Raw genomic sequence first — 23,265 nt, 5'->3', positions numbered from 1 at the left:
ATATATATATATATATATATATATATATATATATATATATATATATATATATATATATATATATTGTGAGACCAACAAAGTTTAGAAAAAATTGTAAAAAATGATTATTATTTTAATGATGTAAACACCAATTTGCATAACTGTCTAACAGGCATATTAAACACCAAAATGTAAATTTATTCAGAAATTTTAAAAGATTCTGAAAAGATAATAATTTTTTTATCTTTATATGACAAAATATCTGTGTTTTTTACATTTTATGTATTAGGGTTTCTTACTTTACTGCATAAAATGATAAAGATGTTATTGTTCATCCTAAATGTGGAAATTATATCTATCATCTTTAAAAACTTATACACTTTTTAAAATCAGCTAAATTTAGCTAATGCTCATCTATGACATTAAATATAAATCTGCTAAATATATTTATATTAAAATAAAAATAAAAATCTTTTAATATACTGAAGTAAAATCAGTCTTTTAATTATCTTCAATTGAACATTATAACAATATTCTGTTTTTTTTTATTGGAACTGACTTTTATTATTAAATTATTAATAATATTAATTAAACGTATTAATTGTGCATGCGTTAAACCTCTTGTTACCTTAAAACTACCAAGTTTTCTTACATTTTTTTCCTTTATAACATGTGGATGAAACATAAGGATAAATATACAATGCTTTTTGAACAGTGGATTTTTTTTAAATAAAAACAAAGTTTTCTGCTTTCTTGAAAAAGTCATTTTGACCCATTTCTGAATGCTTGTATCTGCAAAATTAAAATTAAATGTTTAAAACTGATTAAAGATAAACAGCTTTTTTCTTCAAAAGCCTTTAAATTTTGCTCCATAATTCAAATGACAAATATAGACCTCATATAGATATAAAAATACAGACCCGATGCTCTGTAAACAAATTTGCTAAATGACCCCTTTGTCTCTTGTTTGGAATTTCAAAAACAGTACAATGAAATAACACCAGAGAAGGAAAAAACAGGCTTTAACATTTTGCTCTGCCTCTTTAAACCCAGACCAATTCAACCCAGCGATGTTCTGAAGAATGAGGTTAATAAAGTTAGTTTGGATTAAATTCTGCAGAAAACAGTGCAATCATGAAAGCCACAAACAGGTTTTAGGATGAAAAGCAAAGACAGGATCTTCCAGCACCAAACAGCTGCATCTTGTCCTGGAATTTGGGTTTTTATACTTAATAATAAAAGTGTTTTAATGGAGTAATTATTTGGAGTATCTGAGAGGTGCCAGTCATTGTTGACAGTTGCCATGGCTACATAATTCCAACCTCTGCAGCAGGATGGAGATTTGGAGACAGAGCTGAAGCACAGCGGAGAGGGACGTGTAGAGGCGGGAAAACTGGATTTGACCAAAACAAATTAGAGGTCAGAAAATATAATTTTGCAATTATTAATAACTAAAACGTGAATTTTTAAATTTGCTACTGGGATGACTGGAAAACGTTTGCTGATATTGATGATTACTACGTTACTCCTTTTCCTCATTAACTGCTCAAGTAATGACTATTTCGAAAAGCTTGACTGAAAAAAAAGTCATACTTGTGATAAACTTATAAAAACATAAGATTTGAGATCTCAGCAATATAAAAACGTGGTTATAAGTTCTATTAATTACAAGGACTTGTGGATTGGGATATGATTTGGATATCAGCTCTGATTCTGTGCAGCTCGTGATGCTTAAACCTAATATGGTTTAAATTTTTATTTTTAATTGTGTTACTATCTTTATAATAAGTTATAACAAGTAATTTTATTTACAAGTCAACAGTATGAGCAGGGCTGAGTTTCTGACCAGAACTGTGGGAGGATGATATGTGATGCTTTTCTTTGCAGGATGGAAGCTTTGACACAACATAGGCATCTAGTTTTTCTTTAAGACTATTTCAGATTAAGCCAATAAAGTCAAGCTTCACATTATATATGGGGAACATAAAAAGAGGTCTATGCAACAGCTGGTGAACAACAGCAGGGGTCAGTGTCAGTACAGTCAGTACATGTCAGAACATCAGGCTGCAGATGCACGAGAATAATCCCAGAACACCAACAGACACCAGCGTGGACACACTGCACAGTTAGGGTGTGTGTGGTCAGAGGTTGTGGGAATAAAGTGTTTCTCTCAGTTCAGTTAATTCAAGGACATGCCACATTAAGGCTTTGTCTTATAACCCAGGAGCTTTTTAAATGAAACTGTGTTGTAACTTTGCCTGTAAGATGCAGGAGAAAATTTGCTACTTTGATTGGACTGAGTGTGCATCATCAGGGGAGTCTGCACATGCACAGAAGTACTCATAAAGACAAAGGTATCCCTGAATTAACTGACTGAGTGGTATGATGGATGGGGAGGTGGGTGGGGGGTGTCCTGACCCCTGGGTGGAGTTCTTTCTCCCCTTGCTGTAATCAACATTCAGGAAAGGGGAGGAAATGGTCTTGGCTCTTCTGCTGAGGGCCTGAGGCCCAACTATCATGTCCAGCCTGTGATTAAAGCAAACACATGAACACACATGCAAAAACATCAAACACAAACAAGTCATAGAAATATGTGTTTCTATCCATGCTAAAATGGGTCATGCATCCACACAAACACTAATACAAGGCGCACATCAGCCACTTATAGGAACAAAAACTTGTAGTTGAGTTAGAGTGTGCAGCCTTGTTGTCCTTCCTACCTGGTCTGCAGGCTCTTGATGCGACACAGCATGTCCAGGTGACCTGCAGAGTACTGTTCGATCACGTCCTTCACATCGTAAGGACGCAGCGTCTCCTTAAATTTCTTCTTGGCTACATGGAACTTCATTATCCTGCAGGAAAAGCAGAGGTGTTTGTTCAGCCACCAGAGAGAGCTCTGACCCAGACAGTAACAATGATCTGCAGCGACTCGGCCGCAGACATGCAGCTTGTTTTTACCCCTTTCACTACTTTAAATGTGACATGTGAACACCAGCCAGCTAAACTGAGTAACCTGAAAACATCCGGGCAACTGAATTCAAAATGCTGATTTCAGGGAGAAAACTGATCTGTAGAGCAAAATGAAAGGGGGCTGCTTTCGCTGGAAAAATCCATGGATACCTAACTGATAATTATGTGTTTTCTATGTAGAAAAGGTTTATTTTGGAGGCACAAATTCTGTTGAATCAATTACTTTTCTTAGAATCTCTTCAGCCAATTGGGAACATATATTAATAATGATATTAATCTTAATTTGTGTGGATCAACAGGCTGTTTTGTTGTGTTCAGGATCCTGAATGTAAACTATGTGGAGCCATGTTGTTGCAGTGATTTTGGAAGAAAACTTCTGCTGTGACTTGTGGAAATGCAGAAATTCAGTTAATTTGTTGATTTAGGTTGTCTTCAGGTTCCTGTGTGTCAGTATGCAGCACAAAGAAAGGACAATAAACATGAATTATTTAAAATAAAGATCACAAATGTATGCGGGAAATAAAAGTAGAGTTAAAACAATACAAGATGAATCTTGTGTGTATTTTGTATGTACTCGTATGAACTTTGATCAGACACGAGTACAAAAGAAATGATTTCCAGTGTTTTTGCTGAGCAGTTTTGCTGTATTTAACCCTGGAACACTTATATCATTTAAAACCCATGCAGCATGGGTGAAAGTATGTTCTAGGGTTAATAAATATAAACTAAAAAAAATTCTAAACTTTGATGCAGCAATGAAATAAAACACAATGAGATAGAGGTAAAGAAAGAAAAAGTCAATAAAAAAATACTGAAACATTGTTCTAGAAGACTCTTTAATCAGAACACTAATAGGTGACAGGTAAGGGTGTCAGCACTGGGTGTAAAAAGATCATCCACCAAATGTTTAGTCTTTCTAGGCAAGGATAGGCCGTTGATCACCACATTGTGTCAGACTCCATCAGAGAATCATTGATAAGTACATGAGGAATGGTGGGGCAGGGAAGTACGGTTAGTATTGTCACTTATATAATTTTATGTCTTTGTAATTTTGTTTTAGTTTTTTTTTCTCAGGGTTTTTTTTGTTTTCCTTTTTCTAATGTGCATATCTTTTGTTCTTGTCTACCTTTTAAAGAAACATGTTCCATGTTCAGCGATGTTTGTTTTCCACTAAAGAACAACAATAACAAAAAAATAAAACAATCAGTATCCTCAGTTCCCAGACTGGTAAAAAGTCTCAATAAAAAGAAGCTGATAGAAGACAACGGAAACAAGAATCTCTTCAATTTTTACTGTGCTGGTGGAGTTGGTTAGTAGAGATGATGAAAAGGATGTCTTTGGACTTGTGTTTTTAAGTAAAGTCCTTTTTCCTTTGACTCACCGAACAGCTCGTATGACTGTCTTGACTGATGGCTGTAAATCCTCCACCGAGATCTCGCAGTGACAGCCTTTCTCATCGAAGCCGTCCTCCATTGTCATGTTGGAGTCTGCTGCTTGAGAGACAAGAAGAAGACAAGGATTATCATTTTATTGAAGAACAAGCTGGCCTGATGTGATACTGGTGTTTGGCTTAACACAAGCAGATTGTTGTGAGTGGCATTGGTTTCCCCATTAACCAACTAAATCTTCATGACCTAAAAAAGTGACCTGCTGCTGTTGCCCATCTGCTTCAAAGTTGGACGGGTTGTGTGTTCAAAGATGCTATTCTGCTATTCAAAGTCACTTAAAGTCACCCTTTCTTCCTGATTCTGATGCTTAGTTTGAACTTCAGCAAGCTGTCTTCACTATGTCTATGTGACTACATGCATCAAGAACCAACTATTTGGATTTTGGCTGTATATTTTACCACCAAGCCTTTGCAAACTAGGCAACTCTGACTCCCTGTACCTGGACCGTTCCCACTTCCACCCAACAATCCATTTACCATTCTCCTCCTGCCAGCACATCAAGGCCAGAGTAAGGAAGGACAGCCATTAGCAGTCCTCCACCCAGCTCCCTTATTGGCAGAAAAACCAGTTGTGGTGGGTTGGACATCGCAAAGATGGGAATAGTTTAAATTTATCTGGGTAACTTTTTTCCTCTGGTCTCTGTTTCTATCTGTTTCCCCTCCGCCCCAAAAAAAAGGGGCACTGACCATCAGTGGTGGAGCGGGACTGGCTCTTGAGGCGGAGTGAAGGTCTGAAGCGTGTGCGGTCATTAAAGCTCCAGCTCTTCTGAACTTTGGCAGGACTGGTGCCCTCTGTACCAGCATCAGTCACCGGGGAACGCCGGTCGTTCACCGAGGAGGTCTGTCTGTTCTTGATGCTCTGACCACGGGGGCTTGCCATCCTCACCCGCTCCTTGAAGCTCAACTTTTGGCTGAAAGTGGGAGGAGGAGTTGTATAGAAAAGGAGGAGGTGGTGGTTTGAAATGAGAAACAGATGAAGATGTGTCAATGATTCAGGTTTTATGCCAGCAAGATAAATTCTCCTGGACTTTTTGGAAAAGATTGTTCCTTGTTATGTGGCATTTACATGGTGGTAGCCATCATTCAGATGTTTTTCTAATAAAAGATTAAAGGGCGGCAGGACAAAATGGAAAAATCTCACATGCATTGTAGCAGGAAGTTTAGACAAAATGCAGGTTCTGGTTAACCATGATGCTTCCACTGTGTGATGAAGTTTGTGTCTGAAGGGTGAAAAGTATGCCAACTTTGGGACATTTAAATCAAAAGATGCGGATGTTTCAAATCCTATTTTCACAGTATTCATTAACCAACTTCATTGTTAGTAGGAAATATATAATAATCTATTATTTGATGCTGTAACACTTAAACAAGTTGGGATAGAGTTATGTCCTGAAGGTTTTTACAAATTGTTATTGAGAAATATTTCTTGAACTCATTAATGATTCCCTGATGGAGTTTGGACCAAAGTGGTGAGCTATGACCCATCCTTGCTTAAAAAGACTTAGAATTTTATTGGCTGCTGCTTTTATACCCAATGCTGACACCCTTACCTGTCACCAATTAGTCTGCTGATTAGAGAAACTTCCAGAATGATGTTACTGGATATTCTATAAACTTTCCCCAACTTTTTCTATCCCATTATTTAATGAGTTGTTGGTATCAAATAGTAAAAAAGTTTAGACAATGAAGTTGGTCGGTGCAATTAAAATTGTTTAATTGTGCTTTTGTTTAAATGCAAAATTCAAAACATTTCTATTGCATTTTAGAAAATAGTTTTAAAGGTGTAATGATACTTTTCATATAATTTATCATAAAAATGCATTTATGGATGAAAATAGATAAAATTACCTGCAGACTGTAAACAAAGGAGGTCTTGAGGTGTGAAGTTGTGGAGTTTGTATTTATATAGAATGACAGCATGCAAATGCAGCGCACAAAGGTCAGGCATAGCTTACTGTGTAGTCATTTGGACACATATAGTTTTTTTGAGAGGATAGTTACTGGAAAATACAGGATTTTTGTCTTATTGTCAGCAAACAGAATGAAAAGACCAGAAACTTTATTCCATTTCATCTGTACTGATAGTTTTCCCTTTAGATTTTTAAGAAAGCAGAACACTGATGGTACATTTGTGAGGGACTACTTCCAGCTGTGGATGAATACAGATTTATTGCTTTAGTTAACAAATTAGCTCCACCAGGCTGTGGAGACACAGCACTTAAAGATGATCAGTGGTAAATTGATCTTCATGGGATTTGATGACAATAAGAAGTATGAAATCAACATCAATGAAAGAGGAATTAAAAAAAGGAAAACAGGAAGTGAAGCCCAGTTTGTAGTTTCGATGCAATACAAGGAAGCAAGTAAAGAATAAAACAATGATGCCACACCACCCAGGAGCATTTCTAGACCAGTACATCCAAGAAAAAGCTAAACGTTGATTATTTTACAGGATCTGCAGCTGAGATTAAAAACCTGGCACATTTTTGTGTAACAGCTGAAAAATGAAATCACAACAGGCAGAAGTAGCGCATCGTTCAAGCACATGTCAAACAGAGGCAGATAAAGGATTACAATGAAGGCGACTGACATCTCCCTGCAGGACTTGCTGGCTCTGCCCTCTTTGAGGCTGCTCAGCCTCTTACAGGTCCCCATGCACCAAGAATTAGTCAGCATTCTCAAAGAAAAAACTTCATGTAACAGGGGAGCAGGGATGCCGTGTACCTATGTTTCCGAGTGGTACACCTCTTCAGTAGCTTCTGTTTATTACTATGATTTTTACTAAAAACCAAGGGGAGATAGACACACGATGATGTGTTACATGATGCAGAAACAGATGAGAGAACATGTTCACCTCTAAGTCTTTTGTAAATGAGAAAAAAATATTTTCAACCTGTTTTTTTTCACCTTTTCCTTGTCTGTGTGTTAATGAAGTAAATGCAATAACCCAAATGAAGATTCTCTGAATACTGCAGGTGTTTCAGGATGTGGATAGATGACATTTAGAAGCAGAGATCTGAGGCAACTGGGCTCAGTGGAGGAAAACAGCACCCTCTGAAAAAGGCTGCAATTTGGTGACTCATGCACTTCATGTGGATGTCCCTCCTTTAACAGAATGAATTCAGCTGGACCATGGCAACAAGTGCCTGAATCACAGTGTGAGGCCAGCAAACATTCAACAGATCACTGAGGCTGTTAAAGTACACATTGTTTTTATTTTGCTTTTTGTGTACTTCCGTCTCAGCTGCATTTTACCACTTCCTCTGTTTTATACACCGAGCTTGTAGTGACTGCTTTGCAAATCTGGCCAATACATAAAGACTAATGTGGCTTTCAGTCTCACCGCAGACCCATTTTAATCTGCATATTTTTGTAGACTTTTCATGTTGTGCAGCCTCCTTCACAGACAAATATTTTCTTTCATAACCGCAACATATTACATCAGGCAGCCTCCACTGTCCTGCACCCTGCCCTCCCCTAATGATTCGGGAAATGCATCAGATAAAAAGACTAACACCAGGAGTGCACACACATCAAAAAACAAAGCAAAATGAATGCACACTAACACAATAACACGTCTAATAAGAGCACAACAGATACCTGGGGGAAGAGTGTGGTGAGGAAACAGATGTGTGTGTGTGTGTGTGTTTTTATGTGAGAGAAAATGAACCAACACATATAACAGTGAGTCAGAGAGGGCTGTTAGCGGGGCGACATGTCAACACCCACCGCCCTAAGCTGCTCTAATTAGGTTGACTTTACTGTCTCAGTGACACTACAGTTCACACAGACTACTGAGACACACATAAAACTGTTCCAACCTCCAACTGCAAACAAAGCGTGTTTTTACTCTTTCTGGTCTCATAAAACGAGTTTTTTTATTTTGTTTTTTTGTGACATTATTGCAATGAAAAGTCTGAGGTGGACAGTAGTGAGCATGTGCAGAAAGCCACAAAACAAATTTGAAAGAACATGTTTTGACCCCAAGATTTCTGGATTAATCCATTTAAATGGATTAATTTGACAGTGCTGAATGAAGCTAGACGTTAACTTTAAGATGCTCATCTTTGGGGCCAAAAAACCAATTTCAGATTTCTCTTTATTTAGCTGAAATAACATTCTGACATTCAGGTATTGATTTGAACAAGGTATGTGGTCAAAGGACGTGACTTTATGGACCTAAAACACCATGCTCTGGGCTCGTTTAATGGCACAGTTACATCTATTATGTGCACCTCTGCAGCCGTCGCTGCCCAGCAGCATCCCGAAGATGAGAAACCAAAACTTTTGTGTCTTGGACGATGCAGCTGAGTTTCACTTTATGCACCACATCCTACACTGGCAAGTAGATATAAACACACCAGCCATTTTGAACACACACCGGGCAGATTCAGCAATAAATAAATAAATAAATAACACAAGAAAACATTACTGGAGGAAGAGAGAAAAGGACAGAGCAAGAGATAATACAAGAGTCAAGATAAAACTGTCTTTTGCTGGTTGGAGAGGTCTCTTAGTACAGGTAGGATGCAAGATTGATGCTGGATTAGCCGTCAACAGATAGCTTATCACTGAGAAAGCCTGCAAAAGTTCAGTAGTGTGTCTTTAAGCTTTGTATGGGACCAGTGTCCCTGGTGAGATGGTAAGCTGAGTGTAATCAGCATAATTATGATCAGATATTTTGTTTGTTTCCATCTTCTTCGGCTGAATTAGTAGGACTTGCACATGTCAAAAGTGCTACAATCGTATTAAATCTTTCCATCATGTAAACACACAACTGACTGAATCACTTTTTCCATCATCTATGTAACATGTCAGCTGGAATTCCTGATCAAACTGATTTCAGTCAGATTGAAGAAATATTTGTCCATGTAAATGTAGCTATTGTTATTTCATGTTCTCCTAATATCATGCAGCCCTAGTTTGTTATGAGAACATCGTGTCTTGTTTTAAAATAGATCATTTCACAAAATCCAGATAAGAAAAATGGATAATGATAAAATCAAAACTTTTTTGTGCATTTTAAAAAAGATGAGTCTGAAACTCAGAGGGTTTGAGTCATGATGTTAGCATGCAGACCTCTGTGTAAAACTAAATGTACAATTAACCAGTCAATATATTTTATGCATCAAAGTTTGAGTTAAAATGCCCAACAACTGATGCTGACCCAGTTTACCTGTGTTACTCGTAGAAATAATCATTTGGTGTTTATAAAGATGGAAATAATACCATTTTTACAGAAATGCCTTGTCCAATCATCCTGTATAGGACCTGAAAAAAATCCTACCAGATCTATAATCACTGAATGATATGAAGCAGTTCCTCTTATAACGCCTCCAAAATACCAATATAGTGTGGCTGCAAATAAATATCCCATTTCTGCCACGCAGAACTTTTAACTAAAGATTTGTTAAAAAAAAGAGCTCAGGTCAGTTCAGTTAGGTCATCACCATTTGGATCTGTTGATAATGTCTTGTAAATGAGGGACATTATTCAACAAATAAACAAGGAATTGTGTCAGAAGTTTACCAGACATTTAAAATTCATAATCAAAATACCGGACAAAGCCAGCCATGTTTGCAGCTGGAGGTGTTGACAACTGTGTCGTTTTTAAAATTCTGCTGTGTCACAAACGATAAATGAAATATAAATGGCAGAAAGAGCTGAGTGACAGTTTCATATCCAACATGCATCATCAATACATCTTAGTCTGATATCTACAATTATTCTTAAATCCCGAAGTTTGAGCAGAAAGTAAAACAGTGATTGTCCAGAGAGACGGTCACAAACCTGGTGGTCGACTCTCCCTGCTCCTTCCTGAAGTTGACAGAGAAAAAGAAAGAAAAGATATGAAAAAACATTTTTAATCAATTAAAACACTGAACTTAGAAAATCATTGTGATGTTTTTGCAGGTTTCAGCTCCACATTGAAATCTTAGATGTAATCTCTGATTACAGTTATGTTATAGTTAGAAATTTGTTGTGCTACTCTGTCAGAAATAAACATACATCTGTGTTATTTTTATATCTATCTGCACTTTAAATGGATCATTCTGGATAATTTAACCTGCTGTATTTTTCATTCGTTTGCATGCTGCAGCTCTGTCAGTCATGCTGTTTGTCAAAACCTCCAACAACACAACACTCACCAGCCACTTTATCAGGTCCACCTTCTAGTAACAGGTTGGACCCCTTTGTCCTTCAGAACTGCCTTAATTATTGGTGTGATAGATTCATCAAGGTATTAGAAACCTTCCTCAGAGGTTTTGCTCCATAGTGACATGAGAGCATCACACAGTTGCTGCAGGTTTGTCGGCTGCATCCATGATGAGAATCTCCCGTTCCACCACATCCCAAAGCTGCTCTACTGGACTGAGAAAGACTCATGGATCCATGTTTTCATGTTTCCACCAAACTCTGAGCCTAGCATCTGAATGTGGAGCTGAAATGGAGACTCATCAGACTTGCAACGTTCCTCCATCTTCTATTGTCCAGTGTTGGTGAGTGTGTGTGAATTGTAGCCTCAGTTTCCTGTTCTTAGATGACAGGAGGCACCCGGCGTGGTCTTCTGCTGCTGTAGCCCATCTGCTTCAAGGCTGGACATGTTGGCATCCTGGCTCGTTGGTCTAGGGGTATGATTCTTGCTTAAGGTGAGAGAGGTCCTGGTTCAAATCCTGGACGGCCCCCTGAATTACAGTTATTCACCGAAGGTATGGTGTTGAACTACATGTGGATAGTAAACAATATGCTGTTTTCCTGTGTAGTATTCCCTCAATGGTGGAAGGATCTTCTTGGTGGGATTGGTTAAAGAGGTGGGCTTGGGTCTGGAGAACTTAGGCTCAAGTCCCAGGCTAGCAACTAAGGTAAAAACAGCTGTGGGTCCCTGAGCAAGGCCCTTACCCCCTGACTGCTCCCCAGGCACTGGAATCTGGCAGCCCACTGCTCCAAGCAACTAGTGTAGTTTAAATGCAGAGAGAGAATTTGAAATTGAAAATCCCAGTAAATATTCAGACCAACAACCATGTCACATTCAAAGTCACTGAAATCCTCTTTCTTCCTCATTCTGATGCTCAGGTTGAACTTGAGCAAGTCGTCTTCACCATGACTAGATGTGCTGAGTTGCTGCCACATGATTGGCTGATTAGTTACTTGTGTTAAAGGAAGTTAAACAGTTGGACCTGATAAAGAGGCAGATGAGATTATTTAATGCAGGGTCACATTTTAAGTTGTCCCTAATGCAGTAAATACTACTTCAAACCAGTTGTGTAATGTTGGTGAAAATTGTTTCCTTGAAACTTTTTAACAGACTTTTAGGTGCAAAGTCTGCATGACCCACAGAGCCAAAGCGCACAGAACAGAACTCACATCTGTACTAAATAAACTAAAATTATTATCAAAACTTTGACTTCTGAATATATTAATATGTATTAATTATAAATGAGCTAAAACTTGCAAAAACAACAAACTTTATTGTTGTTTGGTTGCAAAATCAACAAGGAAAGAAAGTTGCATTAAATTAAGAGCAGTGACTTTTTGAAGTGCAGATCAACAACATGCATCTCAGAGGAAATTTAAAAAAATAAGCTGGAAATCCATAAACATGCAAGTCCATGCAGACTATAGAGGCAGACTAAGAAAGCACACAGGTGGCCAACCTAACTCATTTTAACTGAGTTAACCACGTCTGTATATCCAGATACATCACATGCAGATGACAGATGGATGTCCCAATATTTCCAGGCTCCAAAACTTTCATAAGAAACTGACTGTGATATTTGAACACAACTAGGTAGGTAACAAGTCAGAATCTAGAGGCGCAACATGTCAGACTGTCATTGCATTTCTGTAAGATGACATGAAATCTGAAAATGAACAGGCTTGGTGCAGTTTACTAATGCTGTGTAATGAAGCAAACCATGGACCATGTGACTTCACTCCTGAACAGGCAGACTTCACGACTACAGAATACATTTTTATTTATTATTTTTATCAAACACAAATACAGAAGAAATAAATGAAGTCCTTCTCCACCTGTTTCAAAAAGGGTGACTTTTCTGTTTCAGTTTCACATCCCATTTTATCGTTATCCTTCCATTTTAATTATAAGAAATTAAAAAGTATATGACAGGAAGAGTGAATACTTCACTATAAAACCTTAATCTCCATGGAAACTAGCAGGACCTTCATGATGATTCATTTCAAACAAAGGCAGGAGAACACATGAATAGAGTTTTTTAGAGCTGGAATCAAACTTAATAAGACATGATTTCTGATTCTGGCTGCTAGCTCCCAGCAGTGCAGTTCTTATGATTTTCTTACATTTGCATATATTTTCTTGGGGTTTGAACTGTGTTTAGTTTGGATGCCAATACTTGGTAGAGTCTTTTAGCCGAATTTCTCCCCGTCAAGTTGATATGCTACATGTTAGCATTGCTGCTTCCTGGTGTCTGCAAACATCTTCTGGACTGTAGGATCTCATGCTGCCTCCTGTACGGGTCATAACTATAACTTGTCCTTGAGATCATTCAGATATGATTGTGTTTGTATTGGATGACATTCTTGCAGATTTTCCATCCCATGTCCTTTCTCACATGTTTATTGGTTTGATTATTGAAGCAATGACAGACTGAAATATATGAACTCAGTAAAATCAATCAGAGCTCAGCAGCTGTTTTACTGGAGATGCTGCAAATGAAAAGAATCTTGACTGGCTCATTAAGGCCAGATTTATTAACACATTTGTAGGGGAAATGTTAAAATATAACGGGCCCAGTTCCCACTGAGCACTCAGCTGACCTGAACCCAGATACACGGAGCCTGGAAATGACCGGTCCCTTCTGATGACCCTGAACCTTATTCTCACAGGAAAATTATATAAAAATAGAACAAAGCAGATACATGAAACAGTACGACAGCAGGAGAAGTGAATCAGTTTCAATTTGAAGTAGGAGAGGATAACTCGAGTAGCACAGACACCAAATACAAACACCAGCTGCCATAGTTGTACCTACTTTGTAGGGCTGCAGGTATGCAACGCCTTCAAGTGAGGCTTCCAGGTAGCAATGGAAACCGAGTTCTCATCAGCTGCATAACTACGCCAAACACACTGCATGCAGAATACACAAAACCAGGAGGAAGAAAAGAACAATAAAAAGTTACAAAACAAAAGAAAAACATAAAAGAAAATAAAAAAGTAAATAAAATGAGGCCAAAGAGGGTGTCAAAAGAGGAGGAAAAGGAGGAAAAAGGTACAGAAAACAAATAAAAAAAGCTGATTAGTCAAAACAAAGAAAAAGCAGGTGTGTCACGTCTGTGGTTGGACGGAGGTCAGGCATGGATACATGCCTGTGGGAAGGCAGGAGGCTCTCATAGTGCCGCCACGTGGCGTCCAGGTAGGGCCTGGCGCTGTCGGTGGAGTAATAACGCCACGCAGCCTGGTACAACATGAGCACGCGCAGGATGAAGAGCAGGAGGAGGAGGAGGGGAGAAAGATGGCAGAGAGAGAAGCATGTGGATAAACACATGAGGAGGAAAGTATGACGTCAGCACCATGAAACATAGAGAAGAGGGAAGTGTTTCCGGCAGGGTGTGGAGAATCCTCCCAGAGGTTAAAGAGCTAGATGAGGATGAGGAGGAGGAGGAGGGCTGGACAGGGTGAAGCGGCATGCTGGCTGCCTTTTATCAGACATTTGATGGTTTTAGAGAAACACAAGAAAAAGAGAAGCTGGAGAATAATGAAGCCATTTATGGATTTTAATCATATTTCTCATTATGAAGTTTGGGGGGGGGGTATCATCATCATCAGTGTTTGTTTTTGTTTGTTTGTTTGTTTTAGATGTCAGGGAAACAGCCAGCAGGAAGTGGGCTTTACCTGGATGAGGTAGGCGGCTGGGTTCCTCCGCTTCTCAAAGTGCTTCTGTCGGTGCTGCTCCTGGACCTTCAGGGCGAAGCCTGAGCCCAGAATCCCCTGATGCGAAGGTAAGACGTTAAACTGGCTGCATTCGTACGTCACAAGTTACACTCAGCCACAGAGAAAAGCAGCACCACACACTGTGTTGTTGCTCTTATAATCAGCCTTTAGCTTCTGTACTCTCAACCTACCTCATTTTCTTCCCCTAGATTTCAAACCATTTTTCAAAAATATTATTTTCCTTTTTCTGGAAATAGCATAAGTAATCCTCCTTGATTTGGATGTTTTTTTGATACTTCTAGGAATGGGAGACAGATAAGAAAGAAAGCTGTTTCCATGCAAAAGGACTGTATGTGGGTGAAGGAGGGAGTTGTTTGTGGAGGAAAAGGGACATGCCTACAGGGAAATGAAGGTGAAGCATCACGACTGACTGAAAAGACTTTTTTATGAACTGCGATATTGATGAAGGAAGAAAAAATGACCTCTTTCTCATTTTCTGTTCATTTAATGAATTTACCTATTTCTTTTGTTCTCATTTGTTTATTTGTTTGCCCGGCACATTTGGTGGGATAAAATGGAAAAGGATAACGTAAAGATGTTTATTATTCTTGAGATTTTTGCCATGGTATTTTTCTATGACTATGTCCTGCTGAGGCTCTATCTGCTTCTGCCATGTTTTCATAAACTGTAAAAAACAAGGGTGTCAGACGTTTGTCCCGAGGGCCAAAACCCAGGGGCCCCCAAGGATGAATGTGACAATGACATAAAAGATATTAACTGTAATTTTTAATAAAAGTCACAGTAATTCCTAAATGCATCCACCTGAGGTTGTTTGTTATGTTTATAATAAATTTTCAAGGCAGTGGGATAACTTGTTTTATCTTTCTTAATAGATTTGACTCATTTTGTATGACGACGTGAGTCGGTTCAGGCAGGATTACTACACACATGTGGAAATGTACACGTATGTACATTTAAAATAACTTCTAGCTCTTATCATAATGTGAAATCTGTTTCTGAAGAGCTTTCAGCTTGTTGACAGTTTGCTTAGTAAAAGTTAGTTCATTAAATGCAAACATCTTGATGATGTGCTTGTACTTTGCTTGAAAGGAGACGAGTGGTTTAATTTCCAGTTTTACTGAAGAACAGAGAGAAAGAATCAACTTACTGCTGGCAAAGCAAAAAAAGAGATGCCCAGGAGGGCGAAGCCAGCAGACAGCATCCGTCCTGTCCACGTCTTTGGTGTCTTGTCTCCGTAGCCGATGGTTGTCAGGGTGATCTAAAGAAAAAAGATTAGTTAAAGATGCTTTATGATGCTGAATGAGGATCGTCTGTCTGTCGATTTGTCTATAGATACATAGATATATCTATATATGATCTGTACAAATGAAAAAAGCACCTTCTTCTGTACTAAAGTGGTAGAATGAGTAACTTAGCAGAGATGGCTCTGTTCATTCAGCATATGGTCCATGTGACATGTTGGCATTTGCAAGAATGACAGTCCGACTTTCTTTTTCTAAGAAGCTTAGAAAACAAACATCTTTGCATCTGAACTGTTTCTGCATGTTTTTCCTGTTGCCGTATAAAAGGCTTGATTTGAAACGATGCCTTCAGGCCCGTCAGGCACTGAAACCACACGTGGGCTTCTGTAAAGCCTCCGAACAGGTTTCATCACAGTCTGCATGGCCTTGGTTTCAGGTACGTTGCTAAAAGCCTGCGGCTGAAATGTTTATTCTGCTTTGGTAGAAAACCAATGTGTGTACTGAAGATGCAAAGCATTTCTGACAACCAGACTGACTGACAACAGGACTGAAAGGTTCGGAAAGAAGAGAATGTGGAATGATGTTTTGATGAAAGAGGAACCAGAGTTAATTGTGATAATGATTCAGAATGATGGTAATTAACACATCAACATATGACCACTGAACAAAGTCATTCACAGCCTCAGTGGAGCCTTGACAGGAAGCAGGAAGAAATCCTGGTGGTGAACTGAAAACAACTCCTTGCTCAGCTTCTGTGTTCGACTTGTTTAACCGTGCTGATGTCCATCCGTCCACCTCGCTGCCTTTACATACCGACCACTCTGGATCATCTAATGAGGCTCTTGTTGCTATTCATGGAAACAGCAGTTTTTGTTTGATAACGAATCTTTAGGTTTTAAAATGGGTGTTTAACAGAGTAAAAGCATGGAGGAAAGGCTGCTTTCAGGAGAAAGTGCAGGTATGTGGGTTAAAAATATTTTATTTCTGATGTAAAGAAGTGCAACTCTGCCGTCGCCCGAGCAACCAAGAGACACACTGAGACTGCAAACTAAAGATTCAGGATTTCCAAACAATACCAGCAGCTGTCAGGGTCAAAAGTTTTTACTAAATTCTGGGAAGCACAAACTCACCGTGCCCCACCACAAGGCATCTGCGTAGGTAGCGAACTCCTTGTTGAACTTGTTCTCCACAAGGTAGACGAGGAAGGAAGAGAAGATGAGAACCAGGAAGCCGATGTACCAGGCGGTTACAAGCTCCTGCAGAAGGGACAGTTTCATCTGGTTATTGCACAAGCACTCAGCTACAGAAATTCATATTTCCATGAAAAAAGAAAAAATTCTAAGCTTAGTCAATGAGAATCGCTTTCTTCTTAAAGCAACTGGTGGGACACTCATTTCAAGTCTGTTATTAAATAAAAAACCTCCTGAAAACCAGTCTGTAGAGGCTTCTTTCTTTTTCACTTTGAGAGAAAAGTGAAAACTAATCAAGATGATTTTAAGTTTAATTATCTCAGTGCGCTGGCAGAATATTTCACTTGATTATATTTTGGATCTTCCCAAGTTAAATGTTGGTTCATAATATTAAGATAAATTTTTAAACTGGGTTTTTCTTTAGCACCAAGCATCAAAACATACTTGCTACTATTTTCATTTCTACAGTTAATTCCTGATACCATTTATATGCAAGCATCTATCATGTATCTCCTAGTTTCAACACAAACCTTAAAGCCCCAACATACCACGGCACAGCGGATGCTCGGGTTGATCATCTACTTTGTTCTCCCATAGACGCAAACGTTGGCATATTGTTATTTATAAAACCAGTCTGGGTTTGCTTCCAACTTGTCTTCTAGCGTGTAAATAGATCACAATACAACATCATATTAATTCTGTATGCGGCTAAACTCCCTGAGATAAAATTTTTTTCTTCATTGCTCACAGAACAATTTCTAGGCCAGAGACCCATCCACAGTGGGAGGCTAGCTTGGTAACAGAGGTCCCTTATAAAACACATCCTCAGCACACACACAGCCTTGACCTGAAAATTTTAAAAGAAAAAATTTTACCATCTGAGTGTGAAGCTTTGATGGAAAACCGGCCTCTACCCACTGATGTAAAGCAGAAGGAGAGAAAAGGAGGTTTGTGTGGGCTGATGGAGGACGAGAGCGAGTAGAAGTAAAGACAGCAGGAAGTGGAAAGAAAGAGCTGTGCTGGAGATATTTCAATAAAAGCTCCCGGGATAAATTTAATATCACTGCCAGAGCTGATATTGTTTTTATTAAACAGCTCATTCATATTTGGATATGACCACCAACATGTAATGAATATTAATGTTTTTCAAGTTAGAGTCTCTCATAACTGATTTACAGAATATCAGCACAGAAAGTGCATCTGGTGGCATTTGTGCATTCATATTTTTATTGTAATTTATTTCACATCCCAGATCACAGATACAACAGCAAATCTGTCACCAAACCAGAAGAAACCCACAAAACTGGCATCTACACAACAAACACATTTTCTAGAAAAAGTTTGAAGGTTTTTATGAAATGTAACTTAATTCTGTCATTTCTTTGAGTTTTTATTTAACAGACACAAGAACACAGATGCAGTTCAGCGTCCTCACTGGCCACCTTTGTTGTATTTAGAAAATATGAATAAACCTGAATTTAATGGAACAGCACACTTAAAAAAGAGCAGAGATAGAAGCCAAGACAGACAGAAAGGTTTACACAATACATAGAAACAATGCTGTGGAAGATTCTCCAAGCAGCAGAGTAATTGGTGACAGGTAAGGGTGTCAAGATTGGGTATAAAAGCAGCAGCCACAAAAGGATTAGTCTTTCTTAACAAGGATGGGTCATAGCTCACCACTCTGTCCAACTCCATCAAAGAGTCATTAATCAATATTTCAGACTGACAGACTGTAAACGTTTTTAATTTTTCACCATCTACAGAGAAGAAAAGTAAAAAGAAAGGGAGTCTGAGGAAATCTCAGTGTGTAAAGGCCAACCACTGTTGGATGGTTGTGGCCTTCGAGACCTCAGGTAGCACAACAGGAGAAACTATTATGACACTATGATCAATAGACACATGGACTCAGGATGATTTTGGAGCACCACTGTCACGCACAGTTCACATCTGCATCCAGAAATGTAACAGGAAACTGGATTATAACTGAGGAAGCCATATAGCAACTCTGCAAGATGTCAGACCTGATAATGCATGACTTCTTATATCATGGCTTCAGATATACCATGTGTATTTTTACTGCAGTCCACATCAATGAAAAAGTATGGAATCACAGAAAGGTCAGACAACAACAACCAGGGATTGTTGAGCTGAAGGAATCTTGGATTCAGCAGGAATGGACAAGGATAGCTAAATCAATCAGCCATTCTGTTTCCCAATTACTTAATATTGTTAATGTTAAAACTTAACCAAACAAAAAATTGAAGCAAAGGTGAAAATGAAACCTAAACAAGTGGAAACGACCATCTGAGAATCTTATGTTGATTCAAAACCTTTTCTGTTGCATTTTATTGTAATTTACAACTGAAATTCAAATTTTTAATGTCTGAAATGGTTTTCTTCCATATCGTTTTCTTAATCCTTTTTTTTTAAATCTCATTTTCTCATAAGACATGTCTGTGTTTTGGATTTTGACCTTGCTGTGTGCGTAGACCACCGAACCCAGCAGCTTCCAGGTGCCTCCTCTTCGGTCCATTCGCACCATGCGAAGGATCTGAAGGAAACGCAGGCTCCGCAGGACGGAGGTGGCGAAGATGTTGCCCTGGCTGCCCGCCGACACCACCGCCACCGACGCTATCAGCACAATGATGTCTGCAGGAAACACACAAGGAAAAAACTTTTTTTCTGGGAAATGCTTAAAAAGGCTGAATAAGAAATAATAATGTTGTTTTGCTGATGCAGAAATACAATTTTATGTCAGTCAAACTATTATTCGGCACATTTGTAGATTTAACTAATGGGAACATGCTGGTATTTAAAAAAGGTGCCTAATGATCCAATTTAAAAGGACTTCTTTGCTACAGTGATGGTTGAAATTTTCTGCACAACACCATGTACATAGGGGCAAAAGAGACTGCAGTCACCCTTACAAGCTCTCTATGGTCATTTCATTCTGGCGCCTCTGTGAGGTAAATTAACCCAACAAACGCTCCGCATTACCACAGATGATATAAGCTGCCACTGGCATCAGCTGCACAGTAATATTCCACCGTATTGATCTGCTAAGGAAAACAGAACAGCAGAGGCAGAAGTACGAGCTTTGACTACTGTTGCATGGCCAGAAATGGAGATCACTCTTGTTTTTGCTGATTGGTTTCTTTTAGTTTATTTAACACACAAAAGCTGCACAAGTGAAGACTGTCTCCCTGCAAATTGTGAAACATGCGGTGAACAAGCCGAGGCTCAGACAGGCAAACATCCACAGATTCAAACCTGCACAGGAAGTTCACAGAAACCACAGAGCAAATCAATTCACCAAACCCACAAAGAACAGAAAACTACAGTGATCAGCTCCTCTAGTTTTAAGAAATAACACTTTTGTTCGCTCCTTTTTCCCTCAGGTGCTATCTTCCATTTCCGTGAAACACCACAAAAAGCCTGACCCCTCACCAATGTTATTTTGCTCTGTGTGTGTGTGTGTGTGTGTGTGTGACAGGTTTCATATATAACCATCACTGGAGCTCCTGTCCTTCTGCCGAACCCATTTATTTTAGAGGAAATGCTGACGGAGGTGAGGCTGATGGCTCCAGCTATAAACCACAGACTGGTTGACCCACAGTGGAGGTAGGGAGAGGGGGGAAAGGTCAGCAGCACGTGAAAAATTCATGAACGAGGCCCCACAGAGCTGCAGTGTACTTGCTGCTCTTAAAGGTGCACATGGGAAGAAGTGCAAGGAAATCATGGAGGACACACGTGAGCATGAATGTGTTGGTGTGTTTTATGTAAGTGTGGAGTCATGGTGAGGAAACACTGTCAAAAGAAAAAATAAATAAGTTCCCTTATCTTGCAAGATTATAAAACGATATTTAGATCTGCACTTTAAAAAAAACAAGTTTCTCTAAGTTTCAGAAAATGTAATTCAGGATTTTACATTTGCCTTCATTCATATAGACAGATGATGTGACAGCTCCCTGGAGAGGAAAATAAATCAGATATTACTCCAGTTGCAGAAAAACTCAATTTACTGCAACTCAAGGCAGACAAATGGGGAAAACTGTTCAAAATATTAAAACAAACAAGCAAAAAAACAAACAAAAAAACAAAAACAGAAGCACTCTGAGAGCTCAGACCTCCACCAAACCATTGTCATTGTTGTTTTTGCTAATGATTGTGGACATTATATTATAGTTAGAAGCTGTAATGGCAAAATTATTTCTATCTCGCCATGGTAAAGAACTTTAAAAATTCCTGGATTGTGGCGGTGATCTGGATCACCCACTAAATCTAATTACTTGTTCATTATTCTATTTCTGAAATTTCCCAAAGGATTCGAAATCCATCCATAACTTTTTGAGTTATGTTGCTAACAGACAGACAGACAAACCAACACAGCCAAATACCTGACCTCTGTCTTGGCAGAGGTAAGCAACACTTTTTGTGTGCTAGCTGACATCTTGGCATAAGCTAATGAGGTCTTTTTAAGAAAGTAAATAAATAAATAAATAAGGCAGTTCTGACAGAGAGTCCAACCCGGTACTAGAAGGTGGACCTGATAAAGTGGCCGGTAAGTGTGAGTAGATTTTTGCAGCCTCTCGATCTTTATCTGCATCCAGCTTCAACTTTAAATCAAGCTGCATTCACTGAATCTAAGAAGATGGAAATCAGAACCCTTTAATAACAACAATAAATAAAGAAATTAACCAACAATTCTCTCCCTTTACTTTGTCTGATGCTTTATATCATAACAAGTTAATCAAATTTTAGACTTGATTTTGGACTTAAAACATTTCCATTACACAATGCAGTTCCTGATGTTAGGCCCTACGGACTTAAAACAAAAAGCAACAGAGTGACAGTGAAGCCCACAGTTTACAGAGCAAATCTTTCAGCTAACAGTTCTTTGTTGCTTTGTTGCTGCTAAAATCCTAATTTCCTGCTGTCCACCGTGTTATCTTTGGTAACTTTCATAGATAAAACTAAAGAAATGGGAAGAAATTATGTGTCTTTCTGACAGGCTGCTAGTAACAAAAACTTTGCTTAAGCCCCATTTAGACCGACGGGTGACGGTTGGGGTGCATTTTTTTGTGTTTCCACACATGAAAACTGGGAAGGGTACCCTAATATCTGTGCGGCAGGCACAGTGAGTGAGTCCAAACCCAAGAACGGCCAGACCCAAATCAACCAAGGACAAGGTATCTGGCTGATCCAGAGTGGCGAGGTCACAGCCCACCACCACCACCACCACCACTAAGTCATGGAGATAATCACACCCAGCTGATGTTGTGAGGATGCAGAATCATCTCATCACTGATGTGTTCTGAGAGGAGATTTCTGAACTGATTAATGCTTAGGTTGTTTCTAAGAGAATAATTCTTTGTGATAAGGCAGTGAAGAGCACATGTGCATAAGTTAATTATCATATTAATATCACCCAGGTGACCTAGTAGACATAGCGCGGGGCAAACTGGAATTGTACATTTAAGCTATGTTGATAAGTCTTTGCACTCCTTTTTGTACTGCTGCACAAAAAAGAGCATGCATGTAGCCATCAGGATTGTTACCTGTGCACTGTGGGCAGATGTTAGACCCATCTGGATCATTGTTGTTCCTGTAAAATGTGTTCTGTAAAGAAATTTATGTAGAATAAGTTGTAAATTTGGATTATTATTTGTGACCAGAAGTTTTGACTGGGGTTGATGGATAAGTCAGATTCCCATGATGAGGTTGGTAGCGAGAGGGTCTATTTCACGTAAACTGAAGGTGCTGAAATTAAGAAACTCTGCTACCCTAATAGGAAGTCTGTTTGGTTCAGATTATATTTTTACTTATTATAAACTTGAGTTGTTGATGTTCTAAAAAATTTGTTGCTGCTGATTCCATTTTGTGCAGTGAGTATGTCAAATGGTTTGTTTTGTTTACAATACATCCTCCAAGAACTTTATAACTTGGTTGTTCCATTGAATAAAGTTCAGTGTTTTTTGTTTTACAGGATGTCAGGATTGTTCCAGATGGGCATACTGAAGCAGAAAACTGCAAGTAGAAACTGGTGCAGTTTGCTAGACTAACAAGGGCTGTAAATTATACGGGTGAGGCATTTATTATTAACCCCTGACGGTACCTCCAGACTCACAGCAGATGAGCAGCATTATTCTTTTTCTGTGTGAAGCAGATAAGATTTGAACAAATAACATCAGAGTTTAGTGACTCATCGGTAAAAGGATTTTATCCTCTAACAGTTTTGATGAAGCAGAAGGTTTTTAAGGTCTTATGAGGCCTGAAGAATGAGCGTCAGTGAATCAGAAATTCTCCAGTAAACATGATGTTGTTCATCTTGGATTTTTTTTCTAAATATTTTATAAGGCTGATAATTTGGTCCAAAACTAGAACATATGCCCACAATATGTTTCACACTGAACTGGTGAAGAGTTTTCATAATATTTTCTGATGTTTCAGACTGTTTGCAGTGATGTGACTAGGTTCATTTAGTCTGTTCCATATTTTGTCAGA

The 23,265-nt window shown here is 38.7% G+C and overlaps 1 protein-coding gene across 5 annotated transcripts in view; it reads right to left on the bottom strand.

The window, feature by feature from the left end:
• kcnq5b (potassium voltage-gated channel, KQT-like subfamily, member 5b) overlaps positions 1-23,265 on the bottom strand; it is a 139,743-nt gene that overhangs the window by 2,188 nt on the left and 114,290 nt on the right. Inside the window, exons 4-13 of one of the 5 annotated variants that reach the window (XM_041982778.1) lie at positions 19,235-19,410; positions 16,699-16,824; positions 15,475-15,585; positions 14,268-14,363; positions 13,408-13,502; positions 10,187-10,213; positions 5,084-5,307; positions 4,331-4,442; positions 2,700-2,831; positions 2,398-2,505 (exon numbers count right to left, since the gene is read on the bottom strand). In XM_041982778.1, the coding sequence (XP_041838712.1) occupies positions 2,398-2,505; positions 2,700-2,831; positions 4,331-4,442; positions 5,084-5,307; positions 10,187-10,213; positions 13,408-13,502; positions 14,268-14,363; positions 15,475-15,585; positions 16,699-16,824; positions 19,235-19,410 (1,207 nt within the window). Of the gene's footprint in view, positions 1-2,397; positions 2,506-2,699; positions 2,832-4,330; positions 4,443-5,083; positions 5,308-10,186; positions 10,214-13,407; positions 13,503-13,741; positions 13,831-14,267; positions 14,364-15,474; positions 15,586-16,698; positions 16,825-19,234; positions 19,411-23,265 lie in introns of all 5 variants that reach the window. The other 4 variants (XM_041982779.1, XM_041982780.1, XM_041982781.1 and 1 more) reach the window with 4 other exon arrangements.

The sequence above is a fragment of the Melanotaenia boesemani genome, chromosome 4 (assembly GCF_017639745.1).
Source record: "Melanotaenia boesemani isolate fMelBoe1 chromosome 4, fMelBoe1.pri, whole genome shotgun sequence".
In the NCBI taxonomy this organism is placed as follows: domain Eukaryota; kingdom Metazoa; phylum Chordata; class Actinopteri; order Atheriniformes; family Melanotaeniidae; genus Melanotaenia; species Melanotaenia boesemani.
This window is presented reverse-complemented; position numbering and strand designations above follow the sequence as displayed.